The sequence below is a fragment of the Chelonia mydas genome, chromosome 17 (genome assembly GCF_015237465.2).
Source record: "Chelonia mydas isolate rCheMyd1 chromosome 17, rCheMyd1.pri.v2, whole genome shotgun sequence".
Classification (NCBI taxonomy): Eukaryota; Metazoa; Chordata; order Testudines; family Cheloniidae; genus Chelonia; species Chelonia mydas.
In genome coordinates this window covers 1,843,233-1,867,502 of record NC_051257.2, presented here as the reverse complement: position 1 = coordinate 1,867,502, position 24,270 = coordinate 1,843,233, and the positions used below count along the sequence as shown (strand labels likewise).

At 63.7% G+C, this 24,270-nt stretch overlaps 1 protein-coding gene across 2 annotated transcripts in view; it reads left to right on the top strand.

Moving 5' to 3' along the window:
* The first annotated feature begins 1,415 nt into the window (after positions 1-1,415).
* SEZ6 (seizure related 6 homolog) overlaps positions 1,416-24,270 on the top strand; it is a 69,593-nt gene continuing 46,738 nt past the window's right edge. For both annotated transcript variants that reach the window (XM_037880790.2, XM_037880789.2), the window contains exon 1: positions 1,416-1,779. In XM_037880790.2, coding sequence (XP_037736718.1) covers positions 1,698-1,779 — 82 coding nt within the window. In that variant the 5' untranslated portion in view covers positions 1,416-1,697. The remainder of the gene's footprint in view (positions 1,780-24,270) is intronic.

The window sequence follows — 24,270 nt, the reverse complement described above, 5'->3', positions numbered from 1 at the left end:
TTGCCTTCAGGGCCGTCATGCACCGGGAGCAAGAGGGTCAGTCTTCCTAGGGAGCTCTAAATGCCCTCCGAGTCCTGGCCATCCGAGGGGCAAGTGCTGGGCAAGGATGTTGGAAAGAAACGTTTCCCTTTCATCCCAGCGTTTCTAGCCCACGCTCAGCGGGGACAGGGGAGGGAGGGGCAGGCCCTGCCTACTGGGCAAGGCTGCTCTGCTTCGTAAGAGACTCATGCTTTGCAGCAAGCGGATTCCGCCCTAGGATCTCGCAGCTTAGGGCGCCCCGCGGAGGGCTGGCAGCAGCCGGGTGTGTAGGCTTTGTCTGCAGCAGCAGGTTGTCAGTTCCAGTGTGGAAGTGCAAGGCCAATGCAGCGCTCCTCTGGCTCAGGTCGGGGGGAGAAGGCCCATGGCCCGCCTCCCCACGGCCACGCTGCTGCAGACCAAGCCCTGGCCCCAGGTCCATGGAACGGCTCCTTCCCCGGCCTGTCGCGTGTCCCTGGAGGCAGGGACAGGCCAGAGGGCACAGGGGACGTCCCCCCGGGGTTTCGGAGCCCGCACAAAGACAAGGCCGGCTGGACTCTGACTGAGGGGGTATTTCCTTAAACAAACAGCTGGTTCTTGATTTTAATGATTTTATTTACTACATTCAAAAATGTCCAGCTAGCAGCCCGGGAGCAGCTCTGGGCTAACTCCAAACGCCATCTGTCTGCTGCCGGCAGTTCCCTCTGGCCCCGTCACAGCCCGGCTCTCCCCACAGCAGGAGGCCCGCATGCACTGGGAGAGGGGGGAAAGCCCCAGCCGGGGCCAAGAGGCCGGACCCAGGCTGTCTCTGAATCGAGCAAACCTTCAATCCCCCGGCTCTCCAGGGGCGGGCCCGGCGGCTGGTTTTGCCCCAGGAGAAGGCAGGGCTGACAGATGGGGGCGGGGGGGGCCAAGCACGGGGCTGCCCTTCCTCCGGGCTAGAAAATGACACCTGGGCAACTCGTTGGAGCCACATAAAGGCTATTTAGGGATGGGTGGGGGAGGGGCCATCCTCGTCCATCTGCTTGACTGGCACCCAGAGCAATGACCCTTGTGCGGGTCTCAGGTCAGCAGGAAGGAGACGTGGGCCGGGGGGGGGGCAGGGAGCCCGGGAAGGGCTGACCCCCCCGAAGGAGCCCGGCTCTCTGCGGTCCCTCGCTGAAATCCCTGTCCCGGGCCGGCAGCTCGGGCCGGGCGCGGGGCGCGGGGCGGAGGCGGCTGCCTGCAGCCGCGGCGTCTCCCCAGCGCCAAGTGACCGGCCGCGTCACCCCGCGGCGGGAGTCCGCAGCAGCCTCCCCGCGCCGCCCGGGCGTGCGCCCCGCAACTCGCCGCCAACTTTGCCGGGTGTGCGGGACGCGGGGGCTGGCAGCGCCCTGTGACGCCGGGGGGCAGGTCCGGGGCCGGCGCGCTGCCCCCGCCCCCCCTCCCCCCTCAGCCCGGCGCAGCGGGGAGGAACCAGCCCCCCTCCCCCGGAGCGGCGGCCGGGCGTCCCCGCAGGATTGGCGGGGCGCGCTACTCGCAGCGTTACGGTAGGAGCCGCTCGCCGGAGCCGACGCCGGGCGCTCTCCGCGGTGCTGACTGGCAGCGCCGGGTGCGGGCGCCGCGCCAGGACCGGAGCCGCCCGGCTGCCTCCGCCGCAGCTGAGCGCGGGGAGCGCGGATTGCAGCGCCGAGCGACCGGCCATGGGCGCCGCGCCGGGGGCTCCAGCCCGCGGGCTCGCCGGCTGCCTGCTGCTCGCCGCGCTGCTCCAGGGCCAGGCTCGAGGTAAGAGCTCGCTCCGCGCCCGGCCGCGGCGGGAGGGCCCCCAACTCTCCGCGGGGCCCCGCTGCCCCCCGTCCCGGTCCCCCGCAGCCCGGGCGGCCGGTCCCAGCCCCGGCTCTGCTGCCTGGCGCCCGCCGCTGGGCTCGGGGCTCCGCGCGGCGCGGCCCGGCCGGGGCTGCGGATCCGCCCGAGCCGGAGGGGTCCCCCCGGGCCCGGCCGCTCCCGGCCAGCGCGGCGCCTTGCGCCAAACTTTGCCAAGTTGCGCTCTCCCGTCAACGCCGCTGCCGGGCTCCCCGGGAAGCCTCTGCCCCGCGGAGCCCGCTGGCCAGGAGCAGCCGCTCCGCTCCCCGGGGGCAGGGCAGCCGGGCCCCCGGCACGGACTAATCCCGCCCAGGCGCTGCCGAGGAGCCGGCCCGGGCTGGGGCGCCGGGGCTGGGGTCCGTGCACCGGGCCGGGCTTCACTCTGGGGACGCCCGGCTCTGGGGCCCCCGGTCCTGGCGGGGGCGGGTCAGACCCGGCGGAAGTTCGGAGACTGGCGTGTTTGGGGGGCTAGACCCACCAGCTGGCTCGCGGGGCTCTGGGGTGGGGAGCGGGCGGGGGACTTCGCCTCCCTACCGGGACGCAGCCGCGCCCGGCTCGGGAAGAGGCGTCAGGGGAGCGGCTCTGGCAGCCCGCTGCCCGCCCGCCTGTGTGCGGCTCGCTCGGGCGCCGGGTGCGTGGGGCAGGGGGTCTCGGGCACGGAGCCGCCGGAGCGCGGGGCTGGGCTTAGCGGATCCTTTGGGCGTCAGTTGCCGAGGGTCTGTAATTCCTACGCGGGGTCCCGCCTCGGCTGCGACCCCCCTGGCCCGAGCCGTGGGGGGATGAGGCGGGCCCGGCGCCCCTGCCCATCGGTTTCCAGTCTCTCTCCCCAGCAGCCCCGCCGTTCCCTACAGGGCCCGGCGCGGCTGCTCTAGCGCCCGCTCCGAATGACTGGAGCTGCCCGTGTAAACGCGTGTAAGTCTGCTCTGCCTTTGGCCGCCCCGTTACCCCTCCCGGCACGACGCTCGCTGCTGGCTGAAGCGCTTTGGTAGCGCTGCAAACGGGAGTAGCCTGCCCGGGGGAGGGACGGAGCTGGTTTACACCGAGCCTCCTGCGACCGGGGCGAAACCGGCTTCCGCACGAACCGCCTCGCTGAAGCGGGTGTTTCTGGACGCGGTTCCCGCAGCACCGCCCGCCCTCTGCTAACCGCGGGCTGCCAGGCACCCACTTCTGCGCCTTCGCCGCCTCCTTTGCTTCGGCTTCCTTCGACTGTCGCCGAAGGACGGGTCCTGCTGCGCCCCTGGCCGGTGCGCTCTGGTGCCCCGGTGCCTGCGCCCGCCCGGCTCTGCGCTCCCCACCGCTCCGGGTGCGCCTCAGCCCAAGGGCAGCCGCGGGCCCAGGGCCGGGAGGGGGCGAAGCCGCAGTAGTGTTTTGTACGGACCAGCCGCTGACCTAAGATGCTTGTTTGCCCCCAGAGCCACCCCCATGCGCTGCTTCGCGGGGCCCGTCGCTCTAAGGGCGGTTTGCCTGGCCTGGCTGATTAGCTGGCCCTGTAGGTAACCTGGGCAAGGGCTGGGTGGCTGGTGCACCAGGCAGTGGCTGACTGAGAGGAAGCCTGGCTCTGTTCTGTGCCTGGCCTGGCTCTTCCCAATCCCTGGTATTAATAGAATCACAAGCTCCCATGCTAGGGATGATCAAAAGAAAAATCCCCACCAGAGCCGGTAATACACCTTCCCTGGAGCCTTTTCTTCCGGGGGGAGCTCTCCTGAAGGAGCCTCCCCCGGCTGCCCCTGCTGCTTAGATGTTCGGTAGCTTTTTTTCTTTTCACATCCATTTATGCCCACTAGGGTTAGGGCAAGGGACAGCCCACCCCCCACCCCCGGGTGCTGCTGTGACACCCTTGGGTGCCAGTGGTGCTTCTGGGGCATCAGAAGCATGTGGGAATCCCCCATCCTGCTGCAACGGCCCCTGGCTCTGTGGCCTCCGTGTCCCAGGAGGCCAAGCACAGCCCAGGCCATCGCAAACGTCACTGGGGGCACAGAGCTTTGATTGACGCCAGGTGTCCCAGTCGCCCTCCCATCTCCTCTCTGCTCGCAGGCTCTGGCTCCTCTCCAGAGGATGGACATGCAGGGCTGTGGGGAAGGCAGACCCATAGACTGGTTACCAATCGCCCTGCGTTGCTCACTGCTGATTCTCCGAGCAGCTGGACTGGTCCCAAGCCTGAGGCCTGGCCAGGGCTCCTTTCCCAGGGAGCCACGCTGGGCGGTCGCACACGGGGCCGGATGTCGCTGGGGAGGCCGGAGTTACCGTTTTGGCGAGGACAGGCAAGAGGGAGGAAGGAAGGCCGTATTTCCTTCGACAGGCTGCACCGGTGTCGTGGCACATGGTCAGGTCTCTCTGGGTAGCTCACCAAGGGAAACACTGCCAGCTCGCTGGGCCTGATCCAAAGCCCAGGGAACCAATCAGAGTCTCCCCACGGGGTCTGGATCAGGCCCTTGTTCGTGTGGTGAGCCACGTCATCTGACTTGAATGGTGAGCTGGCCCCGTGTTTCCCCACTGCCCCCGCCTAGAGCAGAGGGCACCCGGGGCCATGGGAGAATGCTGCTGGGGTTGGACCTGCTTCATGCTGGCTGCAGCGTGCTCTCCCAATTGCTTGGGAGGGCCTCTCTCCCCTGCCCTGCCTGCATCTCCAGCGGGCTGACGGGCCCCTGGGGTTTTCCTTAATTGCCACATTGTCTGACATGCCCTTAAATCTGCAGCGCTCCTGTAGGCTCATTGCTCTGGGTATTTCTGGATTGATTTCTCTGTGACTTGGAGATTTGCTTCTCTCCTTGCTCGGGGACTGATCTCATAGCGCACATGAGTCAGAACACTTGTTTGCTAGAGAGAGCCTTGGCTCAATAATTCTCCCCAAATACTCCCCTGTTAGGCTGATATTAGGCTGGCATTACTCAGAGTGCTCCAGTGCTTCCCTGCATGGAAATGCAGAAGCCATCTTGAAAAACATGTCAAGCTTTTTGCTGGTGCTTTAATTGCAAGCTACAGGCCAAGGAGCTGAGTGTCTCGGGCTCCTCACGCTCCTGCGTCCAGGTGGGAGGAGGCAGGGGAGCCTGAGGGCAGCAGTGGGCCATCCTTGGGGAGCGAGGGTGACTGCCAGGCGAACCTCTTTGTTAACCAGAGGTCCCTGCGAGCTAGCCGGAGGAAAAGCAAACAGCAACCAGCTTCCCTTGGGTGCTGGAGGTAGAGGGAACATGAGCTGCTAAGTGTCAAACTCTTTTTTTTTCCCCCTTCCAAAACCGGTGGTGCATGTCCTGAACTCTCCCTGAAATGGAGATGCCTGGGGAAAAACCAGCCCACCTTAGCTGAGCCGGCCGTGTTTGCTCCATCTCTGCTTTGCTGGGCTGGAGGCAGCCAGATGGCAATAGGAATGACACCCTGAGCGGGAGAGGGATGCTCTAAGGGGGAGTCCTCCGTGTCAGGCAGGAGGATTTCAGCGGAAAGGAGGTTCTCGGCGCCCGTTGGATGGCAGGGGGAGGGAGGCTAGGCTTTCAGGCTGCATCGCTCTGCACACCGAGTGCAGGGAAATTACAGTTTTCCAAATATCTGCGGTTTAGCTGAGGCTGCAGGAGGCTGTAATTAAACTTGCTGAGGGCCGGATGAGCGTGTTTGCACCTCCCCTGTGGAGGAGGATTTGTATGTGAGTGATGGACCTTCCTCTGCATCACTGGCAGGGCTGGGGGGCGGGCCCGGGGTGCCTCAAACAACGGGGGCTGGGGGAACGTGGACACCGATGGAATTGTGCTGAGGAGCTGGGCCCGGGGCGGAAGACCCGAGGGCTGCGGCAGCTAATGGTTCAACCCGGAGCAGGGCTGGCACAGCCTTTCCTGCAGCCCGGATGCTGTGCACCCCACTCAGTGCAGGGGCCCTGGAGGGCGCTCTGTTAGTGGGGCCCAGTTAATGGAGTTTGTGCCGTGGGATGTTCCCATTCTGCATATGCTGTGAGCATCTCCTCCGAAGAGTAGAAATGGGATATTTGGGTCCCACTGGCTTCTTAGGGTCTTTTTTTTTTTTTTTTTTAATGATGGTGACTGGTGCTGAGGTCCTGGCAGGAACGTGGGCTGCGATTTCTAACTCCCATCCCGCTGACCTCTGGAGGGCTGTTGTGTTTCCCAGCGACCCCGAGCGGCATGGCAGGGAGCTGCCGGGGCCCCGTTGGCTTGGTGGGTAATTGCTTGCAGAGAGCAAGCTATTTTCGTAGTGCAGTACAATCGGTTACAGTACATCTCTCCCCTCGGATTTATGGGTAGATGGGCTCCGTTGTCACTTTAAGACTTGTTTGCATTGTTCAGGGCCTCCCTGCCCCAGCAGAGCTCGCTGGTGGAGGGCAAGGCATTGAGCAAATGAGGTTAATAGTGGAGGGGCACGGAGAAGCCGTATCGAGCAGTTACATAAAGCGCCATATGTTGTCGGCAGTAATTCAGCCTTGTAAGCAATGCGAAGACGTCGACGTTGCTGGCTGGCAAACATGCAGCTGTTGCCCACAATGCTTTGCATGGTGGTGTTCTGGGGGAATGTCGTCATCGCTAGAGTTCGCAGCCGGGGAGCGTTCGCTGGAGCTGGGAGGTTAATTCATTTCCCATCCGTAGTTGGGTGCCTCAAATCTGCCTCCTCAAGCAGCTGGGGGGGATGGGGGAGATGGGCTGAGTTTCAGAACCGTCTGAAGCACTTGGCTGGGTCAATATTGAAATGTGAGGCCTGTCCCGGTGTGTCTCTGGAGCGCCTCCATGGGAATCAGTGCGGTTTCAAAGCTGGTTTAAGACTCCGGGACCATAGGCCTAGGCCCCAGCCCCTGGAGTCAGGTGAGCAGCACAGGGCCTCAGCTTCCTTTTTTTAAATAACGAGCTCTTGTGGTTGTGGAGAAAAGCTCAAACCCATGTGCTGCATGTAACCGACACAGCAAGGTCTGCCAGTGTCTGCAGAGAGCCTGAACCAATTGCTCTGAGAGGCGTCGCCCACTCCATTCAGTTCAGTGGGAATCCACGCCAAGAGCTGCTGCTCTGGGGGGCCTCAGCAGCATGATCCCAGCTGTGGCCCAGCCCCCATCCATGCAGCTAAACCCAGCAGCCAGGGCCAGTACTGGGGAACGCTCTGACTGCCACTCCTAGGCCTTAGGAGGGGGGCCCATGCTGCTGCCCCAGCCACCACCCTGAAGGTTGGACTCTCCCTGCACCGCGCTGGGAGCCTGGCGGGTAAAGGGTGCAGCATGCTCTGGGCCGCAGAGGGGATGGGGAGACCAGCACTGAACCTGGCTGGGGCCTGGCATCCCCCCTCTGACCCTGGGCTCCCCAGCTTGGTGTTCTGCCCTGGCCCAGCTCGCCTACAGCCAGTGGCCACTGCCTGTGGGAGGCTCAGCCATGCCGCATGGCCAGAGGGGAAATGGTTCCTCAATCCTTTCCCAGCTGAGAGGGAGGAGCTGCTGTGTGAGGTGCCAGCAAGGAGATGCCACGTCCCGCTCCTCTGGGCTCGGCAGTGGGGGCATCTCTCCTTTGGAGCGGGCCCGGCTGGTCCCTGGGGTGCGGTCTAAGAGGATGGTGCTGCATGGGCTAGACTGGAACCATCCCCAAGCTAGAGCCAGCTCCCCACACCCTAAGGCTGGGACCTGGGGAGAGGCCCTGCAGCTCCCTGCTCTGGCCTGGCCCAGCTTCTCTGGGCCCCTCTCTTGCGTGGTGGCGAAGGAGGCCGGGCTGGGGGCACCGTGGTGCTCTGGCACTGGGGAGCTGGTAAAGGCCAGGCTGATCATTCAGCTGTGCCCCATTTCCATGGCTCAGCACTTGCGACCACATTCCCTGTAGCCAGCGAGATCCTGCACCGGTGCAGCGCCAGCCCGGCGGCGGGGGCCTGGGCAGGCCTCAGCAACGCTCTTGCCATAATTGCAAGGCAGGAGGCTGCCTCACTGTGCCTGCTGTGTCAGTGTAATGATTTTTAATGAGCAATTACCTTTAGTCATTCTCCTAATTTCTGAATATCAATAAAGTTAATTAAACTCTGCATGTGTGTTTCTTCTGAGCAGCAAGCAGATGAAAGGTAGGGAGGCGCACCGGCGAGAGGTGCCTCCGGCTCCAGGGCTGACAGCCTCTTCCCGAGCAGGACGGGGTTGGGATTGGAGTGGAGAGGGGGGCAGCCCTCCTGCTCCCCTCCCTGTGCTGCGGCCCCAGCGGGAGCTGAGCAGTGCTTAGTTTGTGAGAAGAGAGGCTCACATTAAGCACTGGGACTCAGCAAGGGGGCTCGCGCTGGGGACAGAGCGCCCTCCAAATGATGCATTGCTTGGAGCTGGCTTCACGGCAGCGTGGCCATGACCGGCTGCTGGGTCCCCCCTGCCGTCTCCTTGCCTGGGCTGAGGGGGCACTAGGCTGGCACAGGAGGAGCAAAGCTGGGAGCTGCCGGTGCTGAGTTTGAATGGTGCCCCCCCCGGCCGTGTCTCTACTCATGTGGGCTGCTCCTCGGGGTAGGCGCTGCTCTTCAGGGCCTCCTGCTCGCTTGCCTAGGGCCGCGCCATTGCCCCAGCAGAGAGCAGGGCAAGAAACGCTGCCCCATCGTGGTGACACGCCCGCCCCAGGGCCTGCAGAGGCACCATGTGGGGGGAGCATGGAGGAGGGGGGTCAAGTGCCCCCCCCCATTGGTCTGCCAGGGCTGGGGAGGGAGAGGGACTGTGTCCTTCTCTCCCTGCGCCTCCCCGTGGCACGTTCACCGCTCTCCTGGCAGCCAGGTGGGGAGCAGGATAGAGCCAAGGCTCTACCCTAGAGTGGGGTCTTGGGGCACCAGCTGGGCTGTGGCTTCTGTCAGACTCGGACCCCGGGGTGCCCTGGTGATGGCCCGGAGCTGACGGTGGCCACAGGCTCCTTACATCAGAAAGGCCATTGGTGCCTGCTGAATAATCCCAGAGGATTAGGGTGGATCAGTTTGGGGGGAGGGGAAGGCTGGGTGTGCAGGGGGCTGCAGGCTGGGATTGGGGGCACTGGCAGAGCTGTGTGAGGGAGGAGCTTAGGGCTGGGCTAGCAGGGGCTGTGGGTCGGGACTGAGGGGCACCGGCAGAGCTGGGGTGGGAGCCCAGGGCTGGGCTAGCAGGGGGTTGCGGGTGGCTGTAAATCAGAAGCTTATGGGAAAGTAAGGGATAAGCTCAGTGCTGCAACCCCCACCCCCACTCCCCTGCACTGTCCCTGAGGCACCTTTCCTGGCTGGATTCTGCTCCAACAGAGGCTGCCCCTTCTGGGCATCCTGGAGCAGGTGACTCCTGCTCCAGCCAGGCTCCTCTCCGTCAGGAGGTTCCCAGTGTCCCCGGGAGACGGTCAGGCCCGGCCCGTGCTGTAGCCAGCAGGGATGAGGAGGATCTCTGATCTGCAGCCTGGATCTGAGGCTGCTCGTGTCTGGGCCAGTGCGTGCAGCTCTAGCCCGGCCTTGCTGTTCTCCGGCCCACAGGGACCCTGTGCTTCTGAAGGAATCGCGTCCAACCTGGGGCAGCCGCCAGTGAAATGTGACCCCTGGCGAGGCCTTGCAGAGCCGCCTTCAGACCTGCTGGCCCTGCCACGGTTCCTGGAGAGCCCTGGAGCAGAGCCCACCCAGGGAGCGTGAGGCCGGTGCCTCCCAGAGCACACAGGGCCGAGCGCTCCCCTTCTCTGGCTCAGGGGTACCGACGTTGACATGCGAGAAGGGTAGAGCCCAGCTGGCCTCTCCCTGCCAGTCGGCAAAAGCCAGCTCTGACCCGGGAGCCCCGCTGTCCCTGGCCGGAGCCGCTGTGGACCCAGCACCGCCTGCTCTGCGCCGTTACGGGGAGGGACACAGATGCCCAAGACGTGGGGAGGCATGGTCAGGCCCATCCCCGAGGGTGAGCTGTGGCATGTGCCCTCCCTCTGAGCAGGGTGCGGCGCTGGGGGGCATCCTGCCAAGCGAGCGGGGCTGTCTGTGTGGCAGGAGCTGGAAATGGTGGTGCTCGTGTCTGGGAGGGGCTGGGGAAGCCAGGGTGTCTGGAGAGGAGCCAAACATCTGGCTGAGCAATTAGCTGAATACGTGATGGTCCTGTGGGTCTCAGTGGAGTGTGTCGCTGAGCATCTGCGCTGTCAGCACAGGGATCACATGGGGACAGAGACAGTGCTTGGGTGGGGCACAGTGAAGGAGTGGACCAGCTGGGATTGGTGCACAGTTAACCTGTGAGACTCTCTGCCACAGGCCGGGATTGCAAGGGTGGGTTAGTGCCGGATACAAGGATTAGGGGCACAGACACCAGCAGGGCGGCCAACCCCAATCCGGCAGCTGGAGTTGCGAAGGAGGGTCCTGGGAGAGGGTGTTGCACAGCCAGGCTGGTGCGTTATGGGGACAGGCCCTGGAACCTCCTGCACTGGCCCCCCTGGAGGGGCGACCCCAGTCTGGATGGGGTCGGGGAACCAGAGCATTCTATGGATTGCTGCTGGCCCCAGAGCAGGCTCCCTGGCCCCGTTCTCCCTGGGCAGCGTGGGCTCAGGGCACTTGTACCGATGTGACTGATGAGCTAGGGGCTGGCCGTGGCAGGGGGGCCCGGTGTGGAGGTTGCCTTTCCAGGCGTTGGTTACTGTGGGGCTTCCCACCGGCAGCGATGCAGGGAAAGCTCGGTGAGCCAAGCTAGGCTGGGCCTGCGGGGATTCTTCAGCACCGCTGGCCCCGGGGCACAGTCTGGGCCTGCACTCCGGTGTCTGGCTCTCCCGGGGGGGGAGATGCAGGTGGTGGGAGCATGAACTCCCCCTCGGTCCCCGGTTCCAAAAGCAGCGCTAACGGGATCCCACCTCCCTAAGGGGGGCGAGACGAGGCACCGGGCCCAGGCCACACTGGCCAGCGCAGAGCCGGGGCTGGAGGCAAGCCTGGGTGTAATGGATGGGGAGAAAGTTCCCTCTCCTGGAGCCAGGAGAAGAGGATAATTTAGCCTCCAATCAATTCTTTAAATGCACACAATTGAAAGATTGCCTTTGAAAGCTGCCTATAAACAGTGCGGTAATGGATTCCTCTCGAGTAACAGGCAGCCGACACGTAAACTTACCATGCAAGGGTCCCTGGGCAGCCTTCACAGCTGAGCTTCTGAAATAAAAGCAATGAAGTGAAGCTGGGCTCGCGGCCCCAGCCCTGGCAGGCTGAGCAAAGGAGCGAGGGAGCCCTCGCAACGAGCTGTGGAGCTGCACGCCAGCCCCGGGTCTGTGGCAGCCTGGCTGGGGTCCCACAAAGGGCCTGGCCCTGGCATGTTCTGCTGGCCTCGGCAGAGCTCCCCAGCTCACCCCGGGATGGACAGCAGCTGGCTTTGGCTAGTGGCCTCTGCACTTGCAGCCAGCCCCTCTGCGGGGAGATCTCAAAGCCCTTTAAACGCTGGACACAGCAGCCACCTGATACTCTGGTGCAGCCACCCAGAATCCTTCAGATGGAAGCAAATTGCAAGGATCCTGCAGGTTGTCCCTGCCGGCCTTCTCCATTGGCACCTGCCCACTGGGGGGCGAGTGACTGGCAGCTAACTATGCCCGGTAGGCTGGAGCCCATATGGGAGCGACACATGGGTGGGGGGGTGCAGTTGTCACCTGGATCAGGATGAAGGGGGAGATGCGATGAGCCCTCTGAGTGGGGGACGCAGTGGGAAGTTGTCCAGTTGACAGTAAATTGCATAGGAGCTTGAGGCAAAATTCTTACGTGGTCTAAACCCTACTGCTCAGTAGTGGGCGTGGACTGGGGGAGTGGCAGCGCCCGGGGGCTCCAGGGGCACTCGTGTTTCCCCTCAGTGGATCGGCAAGGGCACCTGCTCTTTGCTTCACACGCTCCGGCCGTTGCCTCTCTGGGCAAACCCGCTGACCGGGGCAGTTTTCTGCCTTCATTGTATTTCCCAGCATCGTTTGCCCAAGGACACAGGCCAGCTTTCACCTTGGAGACGGGTAGCAGGTGTAATTGCGGCAGTTAGAAGGTACATGCTGCTCTTCCGGTGAAGCCTGCTTTGTTCTGAAGATAAAAGTACCAGAGACACAATATATTACGACAGCGAAAGAGCCTCCCCACATGCTAATGACCTTACCGGAGATCCCCCCACCCCTAACATGGAGCCGTCTGTTCAAATCCCCTCCCAAGGGTCCCTTGTGGGGGTTACAAGTTCATCGCAGCTTCAGCTCAGAACTAGCCCACTCATCACCTGTTAGGTCCACCCTTTAGACAGGTCAGGGGTCTCTGGGCTGGATTTCCAGGTGCAGCTAATTAGTAGCTAATGGGTTTTCCTCCCCTGGGGGTAGCTTGAAAAGGGAGGATTGTAAGTGGAAATCGACTTCAGGGGTATTGTTCCCAAAAGTCCTTTGAAGTTCCTAATCCAGGCAGAGATTGCATTAGCCAGTCTCCTAGAACAGGTACATCCAGCCAGCGCCACCCTAAGAGACACAATTGCATTGTCCCCTCAGATGCTGCACTCTATTGAATTAAATTCCTTCGGACATGCAGGATATTGTCAGTCTGTCCCTGGAGGCACGGTGAGGCTCGTTCCGTCGCCTCTGAAACCCCCCAGCCCAGACTAAGTTGAGCAGGCCCAATTCCAGGGCAGGGCGTTGGAGAGCTTGCTCCAGGGCTGCCAGCTCTAACCCCCATGCAGGGATCTCCTGTACCATCGCAGCAAACCCATCGCCCCCGCCCCGTCACGTCTCCCAACGTGCACAGAGCCCAGGGCTGGGGCAGTTCCTGGCACAGTGTGATGTGCTTCCCCAGGGTGCAACCTGGAGCTGGGGTACCGCTGAGCCCTCTGTCTCACCAGCCTGGGCTCAGCAATAGCCCAGTTCCCGGTGGCACCTGGGGAGGTCCATCACGCGGAGTCACTCCTTTCCTTCCGGCCCATTGCCTCGTGCTCTCCGCATGAGGCTGGGCTCCAAAGGGGTCAGTCCACGCAGTGCTGGTGAAACGGCCCAGACTTACAGTCCCGCAGAACAGGAACAAGGTGAGGTTCCCCACCACCTGTGAATGTCTCAGCTCCTCTCCCGGAGTGACCTCTTCTACTGGCCGGCTGGGAGCTAGGGACTCACTCAGTCCTTGCCCTTCCTGTTCCTCCGGGCATCCTGGGAGCTGGTACAGATCCCCCAGGCAGCCGCCCCATGCTGCTCTGGGGGAGCGGCGGGGGCAGGAGGAGCTGGTGAGCTAGTGGTGAAAGGGTCCCCAGTCCCCGAGCTGCAGCAAGTCCCCCATCTCCACTCTCTGCTCAGCACACAGCGGTGAAACGGTGGGGGGGCCGGGCACCTGCTGTCACAGGGTCCCCGGACGATGCTCTGGGACTGCTCCCCACGAAGCCAGGCAGGACTCTGGGGAAGTCTCTCTTGTCTCCTGGGCAAGAAGCTCGCACAGCTTCCACCTTCCTGGGTCTGACCTCGGAGCATTCAGCATCCTCTGCCCCTCCGTGCGCTTCCCACAGCGAGTCCGCCCAGGCAGGGTCCTGTGCAAGCCAGAGGGTCCTGCCCCCCAACTCCGCAGTCAGACGGGACTCTCAGCCAGCCAGTAAAACAGAGGTTTATTAGATGACAGGAACATGGTCTAACACAGAGCTTGTAGGTGCAGAGAACAGGACCCCTCAGCTGGGTCCATTTTGGGGGGCAGTGAGCCAGACAACCACATCTGCACTTCACTCCATGTCCCCAGCCAGCCCCAAACTGACTCCCCCTCCAGCCCCTCCTCTTCTGGGCTTTGTCCCTTTCCAGGCCAGGAGGTCAGCTGATTCCTTTGTTCTCCAACCCTTTGGCTCTCACCTTGCAGGGGAAGGGCCCAGGCCATCAGTTGCCAGAAGACCGAATGTTGGCCATTTATGTACACTGGCCTTTTGCTCTGCAACAATTACACCCCCTTATCCCACCACCTAGAGACTTAAGAAATGCATAGGGGAAACGGAGGCACCCCTACAGTATTCCGAGGAAACATTAAGAACAGTCCCACTTTGTCACACCGCTGGCCCCGTGCCTGGGAAGTGAGAACGCCCGCTCTGCAGCTCCCCCGTGGCTGGTGGGTGGGTCTCGGGAAAGCAGCTGGGGGTGCAGGCGAGGTCTCTGTTTGTTTAGATTAAGGCTGCATTCAATTGCAGGCCCACTGAAGGAGCATTAAGACCCGGCCTACATGCTGCAAGTTCCAGTGGGCATTCTGGCATATATAATTTAAATCCAGTAATGAGATGTGCTGAAGGTTTAAAATATTAATCAGCAGCGAGATGGCTGTGACCCAGGGAAAATGGAGTGAGATTGTTGAAATTCAAGATCAGATGTAGCTGGGTGACCTCTCCATAGTGAATTCTTCTCTTCCCTCACTCTGCCTGTGATAAGGATTTCTCTGCCCGGGCTGCCTCCTGCCCGCCCAGGTGCTGTGTTTCGGGAAGCCCTGGGCTAGAGCTGCGAGGCGAGCTGGACAGCCGAGGGGAAGGCGCCCTGCGAAATGCAGCTGCTCTTCCTTCCCTCGGTTCTCGGCGGCCTCTGGGGCTGGGCCTGCAGCGGGGAATGGCGTCCCTTGGCCCAGCCTGGCCGAGGCAGTGCGCTTGGACCAGCTCCAGCGCGCTCCTCCCCCTTCCCCACTGCAGTGGCCTCTGGCGACCCTCCCCGGCTCCAGGAGCGCTGCACTGTGGGGCTAGCTGCCCAGGCCCTGGAGCGTAAGCCAAGCCTGGCACGCGGCGTAGGCCATGCGGGGGGTTACGGGCACTGTCGGGCGCGAACAGGAAACATCTCTCCTCTCTCGTGTAGACGAGGCCTTCCCAGCCACTGGCTGGCCGTGCGGCTTTGTCTAGGAGCCAGGAGCACCTGCGGTAAACCGAGTGTCCCTGCAGCAGGCCGTGTGCCCTGGTGGTGAGAGCCTGTGTTCGTGCTCCGCCGCTGACTGGCTGCGTGACCTTGAGCAAGTCTCCCCTTGCGGCCAGGGGTGAGGAACAATCGCTGTCTGTCATGGACTCACCCATCTCTGGTGTTCCCGGTGCAAGGGGGGCGTGGCAGGAGGGGGCAGAGCTGCGCTGTGTACTCTGCATATTCAGTTGTTCCTTCGAGATGAGGTCCTCTTCCCAAGAGCGCTTCAGGGGCGTTTCTCTCCTGTCCCTGCTCCTCGTTTGCTTTCAATTGAATCCAAAACAGACTTGAATTGATCCCGGAGGGTGCGGGAGGTCAGGGGATTTTAGCCAGCAAGGGAGGAGGCTTCCAGCGGCCAACGCCAGGCAGGGGGAATCCCAACGTGGGTCTGGTTCCCCGGTGCCCTGAGCTGAGCCTGTGGGGCTGCTGGGTCCCAAGCGAAACACCCCCATTCCCGTTCTGCCGTTGTAGGGCTCTGGCCCACACCCCAGCAGCGCCCCAAGGTGAGAGTTCGCCAGGTGCGGGGATCTAATATCCGTTTAAAACTCCTTGCACGCGACTGCCTGAACTCAAGGAATAGATAATCCCCACTTGCAAATGAAATATCGAAGATTCTGGCAGCTGCTGCTTGTAAGGCAGCGCTGCCCGTCCAGGCACGCTCAGACAGCACGGGTGCCAGATGGAGCCTGCCGGGCCAGCTCGGGGGCAGCAGAGGGCACAGGGATGCCAGGGGAGGGGAGAGAAAAAACGTGTACGTCTATTGCTAGGGCTCCTGCAGAATATGGGTGTTTAATGGCTCCAGAATCAAACTGACTGAGTGGCCCTTTAATGTAGGTCCTATACAAATAGAAAGTGGGGATCCTGGACTGCGCAGGGTGCTGTGTTTGCAATCAGTAGGCAAGTGACTCAGACTCCGGATTGAGGCTGGAACGGGAAGTGCGTTTGGATCTATGGTCTCGTTTCCTTTCCCGAGCACAGAATGCCCTGCCCCATATCTGCCCCTGTGCACCATGGCACACCAGGCTGGTGCCCACTGAGCCCAGCTTCCCCAGCTCTCCATGGAGGTGCCAGGCCCTGGGTGTGTCTTTTCCTTCCCCTGCTGGCTCCTGCGGGTGGCTGAGCAGGGCTCTGGAGCTGCCTCCCAAGGACTGGGTCACCCCATGGTGCTGGGAAAGGGCACCGGACTGATGGAAGGGCCTACAGGGAGAGGCAGGGAACGTGCAGCTGCATGGACTCCCCCAGAGCCCCAAACCCTTCCCGGGTGCCGAGCTGGTCAGGGCAGGCTCTTGCTCCATGCCAGCTACCTGGGAGCCTCTCCTCACTCTGCCAGCTCCCGTGTCTCTGCTTTAAGACAGGGGTTGCTTCTTAATTGCCTGAAGCCAAGTAAGGGCACAGCATCCAAATCCCAGTTAGTGCTGAGGGCCAAGTCCTACCGTGCTGGTTACAGGCCCCTGGCAGCAGGGGCAGGGGCTGGCAGGTGTCCCCCTAGCTCTGCAGCCCCCTCCTGAGAGAAAAGGGAACCCCCCTCCTGCACTCTGCAGGGGGAGGCCGTGGAGCGGGGGGCTTGGATGTGCTGGCAGGGGAGGCTGGGTTCTGACTCCCAGGCCATGCAAGTAACTTACCGCACACGGCGAAGGAGTCGCGGCTGCAGGGGAAGAGGACAGCTGAGCAGCCGAACATGGAAAGGGAACAAGCAGATCTCGCACGCTTAACACAACTGGATTTCAATTATTGCGAGTGTCACAGAGAGAGCGGGGGGGCGGGGAGCCTGCTAAAGGGCAAAACGGGTTTGCTCTCGTCCTTGCTGGCTGGCGAGGCGCTAAGAGCGGGCGAGTCTGCAGTTGCGACATGCGCTGGATCCTACCCCAGCCGCCGGGGACAGCAGCTTGACGTGCCCTGCAGGCAGCCAGGCGCCCAGCTCGAGGCTGGCTGACTGCCAGCTCCCCTGCCATGCTGGCAATGGAGGGCACCGTGCCCCTTGCAGAATTGCAGCTGCTGGCCGTGCGCCTGGGGGCAGGTAGGGGGTGAGCTGCCCCCGGAGCTGGGGTACAGGTGGGGCTCCAGGCTGGCTGCCTCTGGAGGCTCCCCGTGCGCTGCCCCCCTGCGGATTATCCCTGGGCTGCCGTTCCCATGGCGACCGGCTCCCTCCATGCGCCGTCTCCCCATCCAAGGCCAGCCTGGGCTCCGCGCCACGAGGCAGCAGCCAAGTGCCAAGTCAGCGGGTGCCTGGCTGGGCAGGGAGCGCGCTGGGCTTCACTTCTCGCCCTGGGCTCCTCGGCTGTGCCTGGCCAGGGCCCTGCGCCGCCCAGCTCGGGCTCTCCACAGCACCACACACGCTCGCGAGGCAGGGTGAGCGAACCCCAGGCTGGGCATGCCCTGGGCGGGCTCCCCACGAACGCTGGCCTGCCAGCGCGTGACCCATCTTTCCTCCTGCCCTGACCAAGCGTCTCCCTCCCCTCAGCCCTGCTGGGCCAGGCCTGGCCGCGGGGCAGGGGTTGGCCAGTTGGAGCCTGGGGCACTGCCAGGGCATGGTGGCACAGAGCTGGTGGTATGTCCCTTGCATGTTACCCAGAGGTGCTAATGCTTTCTCCGCTCCTGTGGCTGCTTGGGCAGGGCCCCCTTGCACAGACAGACTCTGTGATCACGTGGCCCTGCCCTCCCGCCAGAGTCTTCCTCGTAGCCACCCTGCCCCCATCTCCTTCCCTTGTGCACCCCCTAAATGCTGCCACGTCTGCACGGAGATCCCCTCTGGCTGCCAGCCGGCGGCTCAGGGTCTGCGGCGCAGCGGGCGCTGGCAGTGATCTGTCGCCTTCTTGACCAGCCTAAAGTAAATCAGCAGCATCTGCAAGTGGAGGGTGGCGCAAACCCCCGGTGGGCTCAACCCGCTCCTCGGTGGGGACCCAGCCGGAGCGGCCCCAGTGACGGCTCTGCGTTGGAGCCTCTCTTTAGACATGGCTCCTGCCCAGGAGAACTGGATCGGATTGCACCAGCCCTGACTGTGCCCCCAGCCAGCTCCAGGAGCTCCCCATCATGGGGGCAAGCAGCACGGCCGCAACTCAGGCGTCATGTTCACCACTCCACAGCCCGGGGGAGCTGAGTCCGGCAGGAGATGGGGAGCAGCCAGGAGGGGGCATCCGACGGGGCACGGAGCCCACCCGGCTGGGTACCAACCGCGGGACAGACCAGGCACGATGCCTCAACAGGTGCCGGAGTCATGCCTTCAACATAAATAGCTTGGGACCAGGTTGAGTCCTGGTGTAAAGGGGGTGCAGCTCTAGCCTCCCCAGTGGGGCTCAGGGCTCGGCTGGCACCATTGCCCCGAGTTGGGCGTGCGTGCAGGACCTGGTGCCATGGGGCCCTGAGCCCACACTGCCAACACCCTGGTCTCTGAATTCAGGGGCAGTGGGAGACCCGCAAAGCTGGTGAGGCTGGAATGGTGCTGGGGGAGCCCGGGGGTGTGGAATTGTGATTCCCCCCTGGCCTGGGGGAAGCAGGAACAGCCAGCGGATGAGGGCAAACCAAACCTGCCCCAAACCACAGGTCCTTGGAGGGCCTGGAGAGCTAGCCTTCCAGCCCCCATGCGCGGGTCCCTGCTTCCTGCACAGCCGCCGGTGCAGCCTGCATGCTAAGCCCAGGACGCCGCAGGGACTGCGGCTGCAGCAGCCCTGTGAATGCTGGGCGTGGCGTGGCCCCGGAGGGGAAGGGGGCCAGCGCAGTGGTCTGGAAGCCACTCTCCCCGCTTGCTGGCTCCGTATGCTCCCCGGCTGCTGGGCCACCATAAGGCGGGGGAGGGAATGATCCAGGCTTTCTCCGGAAACTCTTGGATGCTTTGGAAGCAGAGTTACTGGGGAGTCTAAATTCTCTTCCCTGCTTGACAGGCCTTGTTCAGCTGTGGACTGGAGGGCAGGAACCCCCGGCACAGCAGCCCAGGAGCTGGGATGAGAGGCTCTCCTGAGTGCGGCTGGGTTTGCCAAGGAGTTGCATGCGTGTGTGTGTGTACACAGGTCCAGGGCACAATGGGGCCCTGTTCCCATACTGGGGCCCCCAGGTGCTCGGCAAAGAATAACAGTGATTGGAGCATATTGCCGGGAGGCCGTTATCTGATGGGTTAAACCAAGAGCCTGGACCCAGCTGCCTGAGCGGGCCAAGGCGCTGGCGGAGAAGGATGGGCCCAGCTGGGAGCAGGGGGGGTTCTAACCCGCCGTACTGTGTGGAGTGAGACCCCCCCGGGCCGTGCCACGCGGCTGTGTGGTGTCCCCGCGCGCTCGGCTCCAGGGCCGTGCTGGCACGCCTCGGGGGGGCATGGGCCTTGCAGGGCAGGGCGGTGGCTGCTGTGTGGAAGGGAGGCTAGGCACAGCTGATGACCGACTGTGGTCTCTTGCTGCGTGGCAGAGGGCGAGTGGCAGCTGAGTGCCCTCAGGCAGAGGGGGAATGGTGCCTGGCCAGGCCTGCTCCCGCTTTGCAGCCCCTGGTATCTTTGGTTTCTCTCCATCCACCCACCTGGGCTCTTTCGACAGCCCACTGGCCTTGTGGACGGTTGCTTTGCCCCTGGCTGGAGACAGCTTTCTCCTGCAGGTGAGCCCCATGGGCCCCTGCACATGTCCCTGCCCCTCTGTGTCAGAGGGCCCCGGGGAGTGCAGTCACGAGCGCTGGGACAGGAGGTGCTGGGGTGTGCCCAGCATTACCCAGCCCCGGTGGCGCACATGGCTAGGTACAGGATGGGAGGCATGGCAGAGCGGCCGGGCCTCGGCTCCAAGGAAATCTTGACCCTAGGGAACCACCCCAGCTGACTGCTGGGCTGCGGCTGGCCAGGGAGGGCCGTTGCATGGGGTGGCGTGGAAGCACCAGAGCTGGGGTCTCGGGTCTCCTTGGCAGACGAGGGTTGGTGAAGTGGGGGGGCAGAGCAGAATCGCCCTGGAGCCCCAGCCGCGCTCAGCGCTGCCTGTCTCTCTGCGTCAGGCCACGCTGCAGGGCGCCCCCCTTCCCCTCTCCTGCTTTGCCGCCGTGTTTGCAAACAGTGGGGCCCCGGGGAGTGCTCGCCGCGCTCGCAATCCACTGCAGCGAGCCAGTTAGCGACGGCAGTAGCTCTGGTGGCTCGTCACACGCACACCTTGGGGAACATGATACGGATCCCGTGCTGCCAGCAGCCGTCCTGGCGCCCGCCGGGCCTTCCCGTGCCCCGTCTGCACCCCGGGCCTTCCCGTGCCCCGTCCGCACCCCGGGCACCTGGCCACACGGGCAGCAGGGGCTGCGTGCTGTTAGAGCACCCAGCCGGCAACTGGGGGGGAGAAACTTCCTGCCCACTCCCGCTGGGGAAACTGAGGCCCAGGATGGCCATGCTGTGAGCTTGTGGCGGAGCTGGGAGTAGGGCCCAGGAGCCCTCAACCCCCCTCCCCTCATTCTAGCCCAGCGCAGCTGAGACTAGAAACCATGTCCCTTGTTCCACCCACTACTAAGCAGTCCCCCCCTCCGCTTTTCCAACAGCCCCTTCCCATGCAGCGAGGTTCTCTGTGCTCGTGGCACCACGTGGGCTGCCCCCAGGGCTCACCCTGGCCAGCAAACATCTCCAGCTCCCCGGCCACACTGCTCGTGTGCTCGCTCGCACCTTTCCAGCATCCCCTCATGCAGACAAGCCGCTGGCACGGCTCTAGCATCTCCTGCCTGGCTGCCAGCCTCCCGCCTTGGGCACTGCAGTAAAGGCCACTGAGCTCTGAGCAGAGCCCACAAGGGGGGAGAGCTCAACCAGCTGCTGCCCATGGGCACAGAGCCCGCCCAGTAACCTGCCCTCTTGTGTGCCGCCCCTCCCCTCCCCTGCTAGATGGCTTCTAACTTCACGCACTGGTGTCTGCAAGCTGCCCCCTAACCTGCGGGGCCGTGGGGGCCTGCAACCCACACTGCAGCTCGCCCCGCGTGTCCGGCCTGTGCCTCTCCCCTTGCAAGGGCAGGCAGGAGCCATCGCTGCTGCTCATGCCCAGCCTCAGCTGCCAGTCAGCTCCGACGTGAAATGAGATGTGATCACAGCAAGTGAGCGGGGAAGAAAGCTGCTTTTGTTCCCCGTAGCAGGGCTTTGGGTGCTGAACGCTGCAGGATTTCAGCCAAGGCGCAGGCTCGGCAAGCCCCCCGCTCCGCTTGCTGCTGCATGCTCGGGAGATCAGATGCGCTAGGGAAGCAGATCGGATGGGGCAGCTCTGTGCTGCCTGCCTGGCCCTGCTCCCCCCAGGGGGAGGTCATGCTGGGTTCCAGGGCTCCGGTGCCTGGGGAGGTTGGAGCGGGAGTGTGGCTGCAAATATAAATATTCGGCATCTGAGCTCCCATCTGTTCTCCTGGCACTGGGAGCTGGCCAGATGCTGTGCAAAGGTGTCTCAGAACAGGCATGGGCATGAGCCCAACTCCTTCCCAGGCCCCCTTCCTGGCAGTTCGACCCTTCGTCTGGCAGGGACCTGCGCAGGCCGCTGCTGAGGGGAGCTCCTGTTTGGCATGTGGGTACGTGGTGCCGGGAAATGATACGCTAGCCAGCCAATCAGGGAACCGAAATATTGCCATGTGACTCTGGCAGCCAATTGCCCACCTCGCTCAGCGAATGACCAGGCATGAACAGCTGTTTGGGAGCGACCCCTCCCTCACGGCAGACGTTGCACCGGCCAAGCGAGCGTGAGCGAGCGGGTCCGTCCAGGGCCCTGCCAGGCCACGCGCGCCGAGGGACCCTTGGGTGCTGGGTAGCTGGACTCTCTTCACCACCACGGGCCCCTGAGGCTTGGCAGCTGCCAGAGAGTCCTTCTGCCCTGGGCGCTCTCAGGGAGCAGTGGTTTTGTGCTAGGCGGGCAGCGTAGAGCCAGCCTGGGTGTCCTCCCACTCCTAGGGTGCGTGAGTGAGGGATCCCCACCAATGGACTCTGCTTGGCCTCCCAGGTGCTTCATGGGCCCCGGGGCAGATGCTCTGTGCCTCTTACGGGATAGGCACCCTAATGCTCTGAGGAATGGCAGAGATCTGCACTGCGCCGGCAGGCCGCCTGGTCCCCCTCCCTGGCTAACGCAGGCTCCTTTCCCACGCCAGTGTCTCCACCGCTTTGGTCGACTCTGCAGATCGGGTTCCATCCCCTCTCGCAGTGTGGGACGCAGCACTCTGCCAGGCGCCCAGCCCCGCGGCTCGCTCTGCTCGCGGGAGCTCTCCTGCCTGCCAGCCCCAGCCGGTGCACGGGGTCTCCGGGTCTGAGCACTAATCCCCATGGAGCAGAGCCGGGGGTGGCTTTTCCAGCTGTGGCTGGACCGTGTCAGGCTGGAAAGTTGCGTGGAAGCCCCTTGGCAGGGGTTATCAGCTGGCGTCTCCCACGTGGGTGCGAAGAGGATTGCATTAGGTCGCCATTCAGCCATGCCGCGCACGCCTTTGTTTTAATGTCTCTTGTAGCTGCTTATTTTCCCCTTACCCAAATCCAATCAGGCTCTGGCTCCAGCTCATCCCGAGCACAAATTGCAGGAGGTCACGGCCGCGCTGCCTGCAATGAGAAGAGAGAGGGGTTGTTTCAAGTGACGCTGGTCTGGGGAGAAAATGCCACTGCAAGCCTGGCTGGCTCCTTTTGTGTGCGCCTGGTGATGACTCCCGGGTCTGAAATAGCAGCCGGCATGTCATTTATCATCCCCGCTGCTCAGGGAAATTGCTGTACAAATGCATTAGCTCCGGCGGGAGAGCGGGGAATCAGGATTAGACGGACACAGGGTGGGGCCACCGGGGGAGCTGGGAATGGGGGTGGGGGGAGCCACTGCGGCTGGTGCTTTGGGGGGTCTAGGCCTGAGGTTCTGGCATGAGCAGGATTTGCCAGGCAGGCTGGGCGTGGGCAGCCTAGGACAGCGGTGGGGGAGGGACGTGGAGAAAGGCAGCTAGGTGAATGCTGCTTTCATAGGAGCTGGCCCTGCCCAGCACCCCTGCCCCTCCGTACTGCCAGCCCCTCGGCCCCCGGGGGGGCACAGGACAAGCCCAGCAGGCCTCTCCCATTCTCCAGGTGCCCTCGGGTAGCAAATCACCTGCCCTGGGCTGCCCCCCGGCACGTCAGGCTGAGACAGCAGCAAGGCAAGGGCACAGCTGGGCTGGGAGAAGGTGGCAGGGTGAAGTCTTGCCCCCTCCCCCTCCCACGGCCTCTCCTAGGGGGATGCTCCCTGGGGCTCAGCCCTGTCAAGCAGGCTGTAGCTGGGGTGGGGGGAGGCATTCCCAACCCACCCTGGCCAAGTGCCAGCGTCCTCTGCCCAGCCAGGCTGCACTGGTGCACTAGTGGCAAACGGCTCTGAGCTGAGCCAGCCCATGGGGCCGTGGAGGTCGGGGCTTTCCCAGGAATGGCCGGGGCCCATGGGGTCACTGGGCTGGCTGGAGGCAGGCATGGGGTCACTGGGCAGGGCTGGAGGCAGGCATGGGGTCACTGGGCAGGGCTGGAGCGCTGTGTCGCCCCTGGGTTCCGATGCTCCCTGTCACAGTGGCCGTTCCCGGCAGCCCCCCCCCCACACACTGCCTGGCCCCCCATCTGCTGAGACTCACTCGGCTCCTCCCGGTTTTTATTTGCTGAGTGACCCAGAAAGTCCAGTCCCCTCCTGTCCCCCACTCGGTGGCGGCAGCCCCTCCCCAGCGGGCGTCTCGGAGGGGGTCTGCAGGCGCCCCGGCGTGGCGCGGGCGCGGGCGGCTGTAACAGGACAGCTCCATTACGGCTACATGGCTGTAATTTCCAAACATTGCAGCTGGTATGTCAGCCGTCATTTGTCATCGCTGTAGTTCTCCTCGATGCTCGAGGGAGCCTATTGAGACGACATGTGACACGTGTCAGTGGGTAAGTGACTGTTCAATTCAAGGAGAATCGCAAGACACACAAGGGCAAACGCTTCCTCGCGCGCGCCGGAAGGAATATTAAACCGGCGCGGCCTCCCGGAGCTCCGGCGCTGGAGGCGATGCCGGGCCAGCCCCTGGGTACCACCCCCAAGCCCCCTCCCTGCACGGGGCTGGGCGGGAGCGGCACGTGGATTGCTCCCTCCATGCGTGCGGGATCGCAGTGCCAGGCTCCCCGCTGGGACCAGAACAGTGCTGCAAAGAGGAGCTCTGGCAAGGGGCTGAGACCGGGGCGGGGGTGGCCCCGGGCATCTGACCAAGGGACAGGCTCAGCAGAGGGCAGACCCAGGAGAGCTGCCTCGCACCCAGAGCAGCTGGCAGGAACCCCCGGCGGCAGCAGGGTATGTGTCCGAGGGGGGATCACTGCTAAACGGGAGCTGCCACATTCCCAGAACCCACCCAGCTACCTGCTGGCACACTGCCCCACCCGGCAGCACCCCGGCAGGGTCCGTGGGCACTGCTCCCTAGGGCACAGGCATGAGGGGGAGGGAGGCACAGAATGTGGGGGCAGAGTCCTCTGTGCAGGACGGGATCTAGGCCCAAGCTAGCTCCCTCCAGCACCAAGAGCCCAAGGTGCTGCCTGGCTTTGTGTGACCCAGCCCTGCGAGGAGGGGGCAGCCCCCAGCATGGCCCGGAGAGGCAGGGAGGGGACTGGCCCACGTGGGGACATCCCAGAGGGGTGGGGCTGAGCCTGCCTGGCACCCGCCCTGCCTGCTGGTGCCCCCAGCCTTCGTGCCAGACACTGCAGGCTGTCTGCTTGAGTAAG